The 8,343-nt window shown below is 49.7% G+C and overlaps 1 protein-coding gene across 1 annotated transcript; it reads left to right on the top strand.

Moving 5' to 3' along the window:
• Nucleotides 1-2,514: 2,514 nt before the first annotated feature.
• On the top strand, nucleotides 2,515-7,520 carry abcB (uncharacterized protein; the record flags this gene model as incomplete). Its single annotated transcript, XM_056962609.1, has 7 exons — nucleotides 2,515-2,760; nucleotides 2,851-3,388; nucleotides 3,436-3,662; nucleotides 3,714-6,448; nucleotides 6,503-6,583; nucleotides 6,635-7,009; nucleotides 7,286-7,520. 7 exons carry the CDS (start codon nucleotides 2,515-2,517, stop codon nucleotides 7,518-7,520), a joined length of 4,437 nt encoding a protein of 1,478 aa, XP_056827612.1.
• Between the last annotated feature and the right edge of the window lie 823 nt (nucleotides 7,521-8,343).

Below are 8,343 nucleotides of genomic sequence, written 5' to 3'. Positions count from 1 at the left end.
CAGCGGATAAAGGGGAAACTTTCTAATCATATTGGCTCATCTGATATCGAATCCTGGGAGCTGCGATTTGAATTACTACATGCGAAATACGAATTGCGATCGTTGGGCGCGGATCGCAAGATGCGATTCGCGTCGCATTCCTAGAACGCGGGCGAAGGTGAAGCATGGTTGGGGCGTGGCCGAGTTCCTCGATATTCTCCGTCCATGTGGCGAGACTTTTCGGTCGTTCCGAGGTTTCAAGGCTTCTTTTTTAATTCATCGTATTCCTCAACCGGGGCAAACACGCATTCTGGAATGCTGATCGCGGAACGGATAATGGAAAAGCGGACGAGGGTTTAACCTCATTTGGCTCCCGATGGAGCTCGTCAGACTAGCATCAGATTCCTGTTATGGTGTCCGTGCAGTAAGTTTCCAAGTTTTTTTGGCAACGCCTGGGCGTCTTGTCAGTATGTCCACCAAAACTAAAAAGGGAGGAGGGGCCGCAAAGCCGCCGGGAGAATCGATCAGTGGTAAATCGTAAAGTGGAGTAGTGCGAACCTTGGAACTACTCGGCTAGCGCCATGACAAACCACTAAGCTAGATGAGGCCCAAAATGGCGACGATGGCGAGCTAGAAGGTAGCTCCCGCGACGGGAGCCACTCGATGCTAGTCCTCAGGATGCTCAGACAATAAGCAAGCCATCGTCGGCTATTAAACCTTGATGGGGTCCATTAAATATATTTTTGATCATCCACTAGCTCTAGACCTGACATATTACCTCCGATCCCCGATCTCGATTTCGGAACTTCCATACTATAGTCCTGGGATCCTCAATTGGCCCCTGACATCTTTCTCTGATATATTCCTACTTTATTGGTTGATCCGTAATTCATTAGCCGATGGATCTACCATGGAAAATTTGAAATTTACGGGAAAAAGTGGAATCGCGGGACAAGTACATGCAGCCCACATTCGCCACCTATCAAACACGCTCCACGCTTTACGCTGCCACAAACCGGCTTATCCTGGTCACTTTGCATGCACCTCGCATTCCAGGGTTCTCGGCATGCTCTAGCTGTAGGTACAGGCCCAGAGCATGCAGCTCAAAGCCACAGCCAGTCCCATGTCGTGGGCGCCTTGGCCTCCATGCCAGTCAATATTCGAAGTCAAATACTACAGATTGGGCTTTACCCCGAATTTTGCCCAGTCTAGCCGAATAACCCAAGGCACAAGCTCTGGAGCTGATCATGAGCGAGTCAAAACGATTGGACGTGATATTTTCCAAGAAATCAGAGATTTCTTCGGTTCTCTTCGCTAGTAGTGATAGAATAGCAAATCCTGGTCTTGATAGGTGGAGAACTGGAGGTAAGAAGAGCTAGCCCGGAGGCTTTCCGAGCAGCATATCACTTTTGCCCCAACGCTAAAGTATCGTGCAATGACGACTTGTTTATGCTGCGACTGGACTACCCGCCCAATGGCGGACATTTCGTGGCGGCTGAGGCTGTCGTTCCCGGACACCTGACACGCATTGCCATCCTCACCGACGTCTTGTTGTACAAAAGTCCCTTGAGTTTGGGCATCGGTGTCTGACCTGTGGACTCTTTCTAAGCTTCAAGCTGCGGTCAGGGAAGGTTCTTGTTGCAAGTCTACTTGTCTCAAATTGCGTCAGCGGTAATCATCAGGAAGATCCTAGGGCTCCGACATCATACGCGAGACGCCCTCGCATGAAACTCATTGTTATTTCGCTTCGGGGACTGTATGTGTCGGCTTAAGTGGACCAGATCAAGTCTGAACCTGCACAGTTTGGTCTCCACATCCGCCCCGAACAGTTGGTCCTGCAAGGTTTCACCGCGTCTCCCTCGTGTTGGTTCGGCGATCTTCCCACTTTGAACCTCACCAGGCTTTTGTCCCTCCAGGGGTACGCGGTCTATTGACACCTGTCTATTCCCCCAACATCCCCAAGGGGGAAAGTCAAAGATAGAGAGCAAACAATTCGGCTTTGGCGAGGCAACATGGTCAAAATTCTAGCTCAGATCAATCAGGTCGACATACGCAAAAGAACGAAAAACAAATTGAAGAAACATAAATGACTAGGTCAAAACCTCCCGTTGCATGCAGGCAAAAATCTGGTCAGGAAAAAAAAAACCTTACAGTAGTACCATGCAGCAGTACCGATGAACGCCTAAAATGACCGGGTTCTGATATATTCAAAGTACATTGTCAGTAATGAGATTGTAAGAGGGTTGCATTGGCAAAGCCCACTCTGTTGCAGGGGCCCCGTGGACGGTCCCATAGGAGCTCAGGAGTGTACCTCTCCTGCATCAAAAGTAAGCTCCTGCACCGAGGGATAGCGGAAAGGAACTTTCCCTGAGTCTGGAGCCTTTTTGGATCGATCTGATCCAGACCATAGACTACCCATTTCCCCCCCCCCCCCACCCGTCCAAGGATATGATCTCCTCTGACAATTTCTAATTCAACAAACTCGACACTCGTGGTGCCTAACTCTGACGACTCTCTCGCCATTCTGCAACTCGAATGGTTACTGGAGAGCAAGTCATGGCTATCTCGAGCAATGGGCCTTCGTGCCACGATTTAGATAATACCATCCGCGTTGGTATGGGTAAATGCCGCGGAGGATTCGACTTTTCTCTTCTGTTTGAAGAGACTATCCTGCAAATCTTACCGATCGCCTTAATTTTGATCATTACTCCTTTCCGCGTCTGGCAAATTTCACAAAAACGACGAAAGGTCACCGGCTCATTATGGCTTCCTGTCAAAGTCGTGAGTAATTCCCTTCCAGACCATGCATAATGTTGGAAGTTGTGTGACTTTCCTCTGCGGAGCTAACACTCATTTCTTGACAATTGCCAGGCTGCTTGGTTGTTCTTCTTCGGTATTCAAATCGCTCAAACGGTCCTCTGGGCTCTCCCAGGCGCTGATAGAACTTCGGCCTCCATTGCATCCAGTGCAGTTCTGAGCGCTGGTGCACTGCTGCTTGCCGTGCTCTCTTATGCGGAGCACACGCGATCTGTCCGACCTTCATTCATTTTAAATACCTACCTTCTCTGCAGCCTGCTTTTCGATGCCGCGCATGCCAGAACGTTGTGGCTGCGGTCTGCCGACTCATTCAATGAGATCATTGCACTCATCACCAGCGTTGCCGTTGGGGCCAAATGTCTTCTTGTCCTTTTGGAAGCGGTGGAAAAGCGAAGTATCTTAAAGACCGAGTTTGCCGGTTACCCTCCTGAGGCAACCGCTGGATTCTACAACCGATCCTTATTCTGGTGGTTGAACCCTCTCTTCCGCGTGGGCTACAGCAATGTCCTATCCGTTAGGGACCTCTTCGTCTTGGACAAAGAGCTAAGTTCTGAGAGGCTACTTGCCCTTTTTGAAGAAAGATGGAGCAAAGGTACCTTCCCTGCTCCTTTGCAATTGAGCTCATCTAACTCTTCCCAGTACAAAAAAAATCTCCGAATAGTTTGCAATTCGAGTGCTTCAAAGCTACCAAAGGACCCATTTTGGCTGCTATTCCTGCTCGAGCCTGTGTTGTAGCATTCAACTTCTGTCAGCCTGTTCTTTTGACGCGGTCACTCAATTTCTTTGATGAACCAGTCAACGCTGCTACCAACAACGTTGGCTATGGTTTGATCGGTGCTTATGTCCTGGTCTACACAGGTCTTGCAGTAAGTTGTTGATCTCATGCTTGAATTTTACTTCCATTGACAATTTATCAGGTTGCAATGGGCCAGTACCAACATAACACTTACCGCGGAATTACTATGGTGCGCGGTATCTTGGTCACTATGCTCTACAAGAAAGCTAGCAGCCTCAGCCTCAACGAAGCTGACCCCGCCAATTCGCTTACATTGATGAGTGCCGATGTCGAGAGAATAACCAATGGTTGGCAGACCATGCATGAGATCTGGGGCAACACCTGTGAGATTGGGTTGGCAATCTTCCTACTTGAGCGCCAGCTCGGTATCTCCTGTGTCGTTCCCGTTTGTGTGGCGATAGTGGCCTTACTTGGATCTCTGGTCGCAATGTCCTTTGTTGTGTCCCGGCAAGCCAAGTGGCTAGAGGCAATCGAGCGCCGCATCTTGTCTACTTCAGGCATGTTGGGATCCATGAAAGGTGTCAAGATGCTGGGCCTGCAGGACTCATTCATGAAATTTGTGCATGGTTTGCGTATTGACGAACTCAACATCTCCAAGAAATTCCGTACCCTTCTTGTCTGGAACATGGGATTCGCCTGGTCGACTCGTATTTTCGCTCCGATTGTCACTTTCGGTGTCTACGCCGCTATTTCCCCACACGCACTGACCGTTTCGAGAGTCTTCACTTCACTGTCGCTATTCTCTCTTCTCTCCGACCCTCTTATGACCTTGGTGATGGCTCTCATGTCATTCTTGGGCTCTGTTGGGTCGTTTGTGCGAATTCAGGAATTCTTGGACAAGGAGGACCACTCTGATCACAGACGTGATGTACCTCGTATTCCCTCTCTCGAGGACGTGGGTGAGGCTAAGCTTCTCTCGAAGTCTGGCGATCTTGATATTTCTTCGAGCCACTCGGAATCCGTGGAATCATTCAAGCGCAGCCCTATTGTTTCGACTTCCCCCAATATTGCGGTTATCCAGAATGGAAGCTTCTCGTGGGATGCTTCTAAAGGGCCTGTTCTTAAAGATATAACTGTCACTATTCCTCGCGGCAGCTTCACCATGCTAATTGGACCCTCTGGATGTGGAAAGTCGACTTTTCTCAAAGCTCTCCTTGGTGAGATCCCTTGTGCCGAGGGAAAGGTCTCCTTATCTTCTCCCAGTGTGGCCTTCTGTGATCAAACACCGTGGCACATGAATGGCACCATCAAGGACAGCATCGTTGCCATGTCGGAGTACGATCCCAAGTGGTATTCAACGGTGATTCAAGCCTGTGCCCTCGAAGAAGATCTTGGTCAGTTCCCGCGTGGTGACTCCAGTGTGATTGGCAGCAAGGGTGTCGCACTCAGCGGTGGTCAAAGCCAGCGAATTGCTCTGGCCCGCGCTGTCTACGCCCGCCGAAAGATGGTCATACTGGATGACGCTCTAAGTGGCCTCGATGCCACGACTGAGAACCACATCTTCCACTATCTCTTCGGTAACTATGGTCTCTTCCGCGAGAATGGAACATCCATAATCGTCGCTTCTTCTTCGGTGAAGCGTCTTCCCTACACAGATCATATTGTCGTTCTCGATTCTACTGGTCGCATATCTGAGCAAGGCAGCTTCAGCGCTCTCAGTAAGACGGGTGGCTATGTTGCTAGTTTCGGCCTCGGTAGTCCTGAATGGGAGTACAAGACAAAGCGATTCTCCGAGTCTCCCAGCAGCAGTACCTTCGATTCAATCGAGAAGGAGAAGGAGATCTTGACTCCTGAGCCCGAGCACCGCGAGACTGGCGGTGATTTGTCGATCTACACATACTACATCAACGCCATCGGCTGGGTTCCTGCGATGGTCTTCGTTGGTGCCATGGCGGTCTTCGTTTTCTGTCTCTCGTTCCCTAGTATCTGGTTGAAGTGGTGGGCCCAATCCGACACATTGGAGCCCAAGCAACATGTCGGTTACTATATGGGCATCTACGCGATGCTCGGTGCGGTGGCTATGCTCTCTCTCATTCTTGGCAGCTGGCAGATGATTATCACCATGGTTCCAAAGTCAGGCGAGAGCTTCCACCGCAAGCTTTTGATCACCGTGCTCAGTGCTCCTATGCTGTTCTTCTCGACCACCGACAGCGGTGCTATCCTCAACCGATTCAGTCAAGATTTGCAACTTATCGACATGGAACTTCCCATTGCCGCCATCAACACCGTTGCTACTTTCTTCCTCTGCTTGGCGCAGATGGCCCTGGTTGGTGTTGGCTCCGAATATGCAGCCATCTCTTTCCCTATCGTGCTCGGTATATTGTTCCTGATCCAAAAGCTTTACTTGCGTACCTCCCGTCAGCTCCGGTTCCTGGATCTCGAGGCCAAGGCTCCACTCTACTCGCACTTTACCGACTGTCTTCAGGGACTTGTTACCCTACGGGCCTTTGGATGGCAACATGGTATGGAGAAGAAGAATATTGAGCTCCTAGATCAGTCTCAGAGGCCCTTCTACTTCATGTTCGCTATCCAACGGTGGTTGACTCTTTCGCTGGATCTCCTTGTCGCCGGTATTGCCATCCTTCTAATTGTGCTTGTTGTCGTTCTCCGTGGAACCAGTCTCGGTGCAGGCTCCGTTGGTGTCGCGCTCCTCAATGTCATCCAGTTCAGCCAGAGCATTAAGCTTCTAATCACTTTCTGGACCAACCTTGAGACCCACATTGGTTCCATTCTACGCATCAAGGACTTTACTCACACTGTCAAGTCTGAGGACTTGCCCGGAGAGAATGGCGATGTGCCTCCCGACTGGCCTCAAAATGGCGCAGTAACCTTCCACTCGGTCTCAGCCGCCTATAGGTATGACTATTTTCCACCTACTTTTCTCAAGAATCAAAGCTAATCTCCCTCCAGACCCGAGGAGCCGGTCCTCAACGAAGTCTCACTCACCATCCAAGGGGGAGAGAAGGTGGGTATCTGTGGACGAACAGGAAGGTAAGACCATCCAACCCAAAATCTACAACCTCAACTCACAAAATCGCGCAGCGGCAAAACCTCCATGATCATGAGCATCTTCCGCATGATCGAGATGACGAGCGGCACTATCACCGTGGACGGCGTTGACATCACTCGACTTCCCCGACGCAAAATTCGCTCACGCATCAACGGGGTCTCACAAGATTCTCTCCTGTTCAAAGGCAGCGTCCGCCTCAACGCCGACCCGACGGGGTTAAGCACCGACCGAGACATTCTAAATGCACTCAAGGCCGTGCAGCTCCTCTCTGCAATCGAAGAAAAGGGGTCCCTAGAGACCGACATCGATGAGATCCACCTGTCGCACGGCCAGAAACAACTCTTCTGTCTCGCTCGGGCACTCCTTCGCCCGGGCAACATCCTTATCCTCGATGAGGCAACCAGCAAGTGAGTACATCCCGACCTATTGACTCTGCCCCTTCCGTCATTACCCTCGCGTCCCCTATGCGCTCCACTTTGATTTCGATTATTTGTAATTTTTTGGGGGGGGGTGGATTTCGATTTTGCTTTTTCGCATTTTGCAAACCTCACATATTGGCGCCTGTCAGCAACCCCCTGCATATGCGATTTCATCCGAGCGCAGCCATCGGATCTATAAGCCCATCCGCCCCTTGCAGGAACCTGTGGGACTGGTGAAAGAGACACAAGCTAACCGACTTTCAGCATCGACACCAAAACAGATGAAATTATGCAGCGGGTCATTCGCGAGAAATTCTGCAGGCACACAATTATCTCGGTCGCGCACAAGCTCGACACAATCCTTGATTATGATCGGGTAGTGGTGCTCGATGCCGGACGGATCGTCGAGATCGGTGAGCCGTACGTGCTCCTAACCGAGCCGAAGTCGCATTTCAGTAAATTATACTCGAATGCGCTGGCCGCTGATGATGAGGAGTAAATACTAGCCCATGTTGTTGGTCTTGGTTATCTTTGGGAGGTTTCATATATTTGCATTGCACAGATTGTGTCCTTGTGACCTGCTCGACTTTGCGCGATTGGTACATATCGTCGTCACCATACAGAGTTGAATAGTTGTCTGTTGGTTTGTTAATTTTGGTTGTCATTTTTTTTTCTTGGTGCCCTGGTTCCGATCCCCTTCTCGACTCTCGTTGATCACATCGTTTTGTTTTCATTTCATTATTTGTTTATGGTCCCTGTGGCCTTTAGTTACCCTCCTAGCTTGTGCTTTGAGCGGTATGTTTATAACTCGGGCTTGGTCGGGCATGGTGGGGGGACGGATACTTAGCCGTCTTAATGATAATCAGGACTACTTGAATATCGGTACAATGACTTTTGAACAACACTTTGATTATATTTATCTTGGCCTTACCATACAGTAACCAATTCGACTTCTGTTATGTCCAATTGTCTTTACCTACCGCTCTCAAAGGTAATGATCTATACGCCCCGGGGGCGCTCTACGGCTCCCGCTGCCTTCAGTGTTTGAATAGCATAGGAGTCAATTTCAACCTCAAACCTCAAATCTTTTCCGCTTTCAACAACTGAAAGATTAATTAGATCTAGTTTGAGCCTTTTTGGGGCCTCTCTACACGAAGTTCGGCGAGTACGGACCGTAGTATCGATGATGATAGTTGCATGTATATGTGGGTGGTAGACTAGGAAGCAGTTGGAGATATACATTTACTTTTACTACAAATTCTTCGATGCTCATACCATTTTCACCATCTTCGTGAACAGATCAATATTCGAGGCTTCGTATG

Source organism: Penicillium maclennaniae (assembly GCF_028827695.1).
Source record: "Penicillium maclennaniae strain IBT 15551 chromosome Unknown utg000001l:1.0-3280838.0:1.0-3283122.0, whole genome shotgun sequence".
Classification (NCBI taxonomy): Eukaryota; Fungi; Ascomycota; class Eurotiomycetes; order Eurotiales; family Aspergillaceae; genus Penicillium; species Penicillium maclennaniae.
The sequence above is the reverse complement of the archived record's forward strand: the minus strand, read 5'-3'. Positions and strand labels throughout refer to the sequence as shown.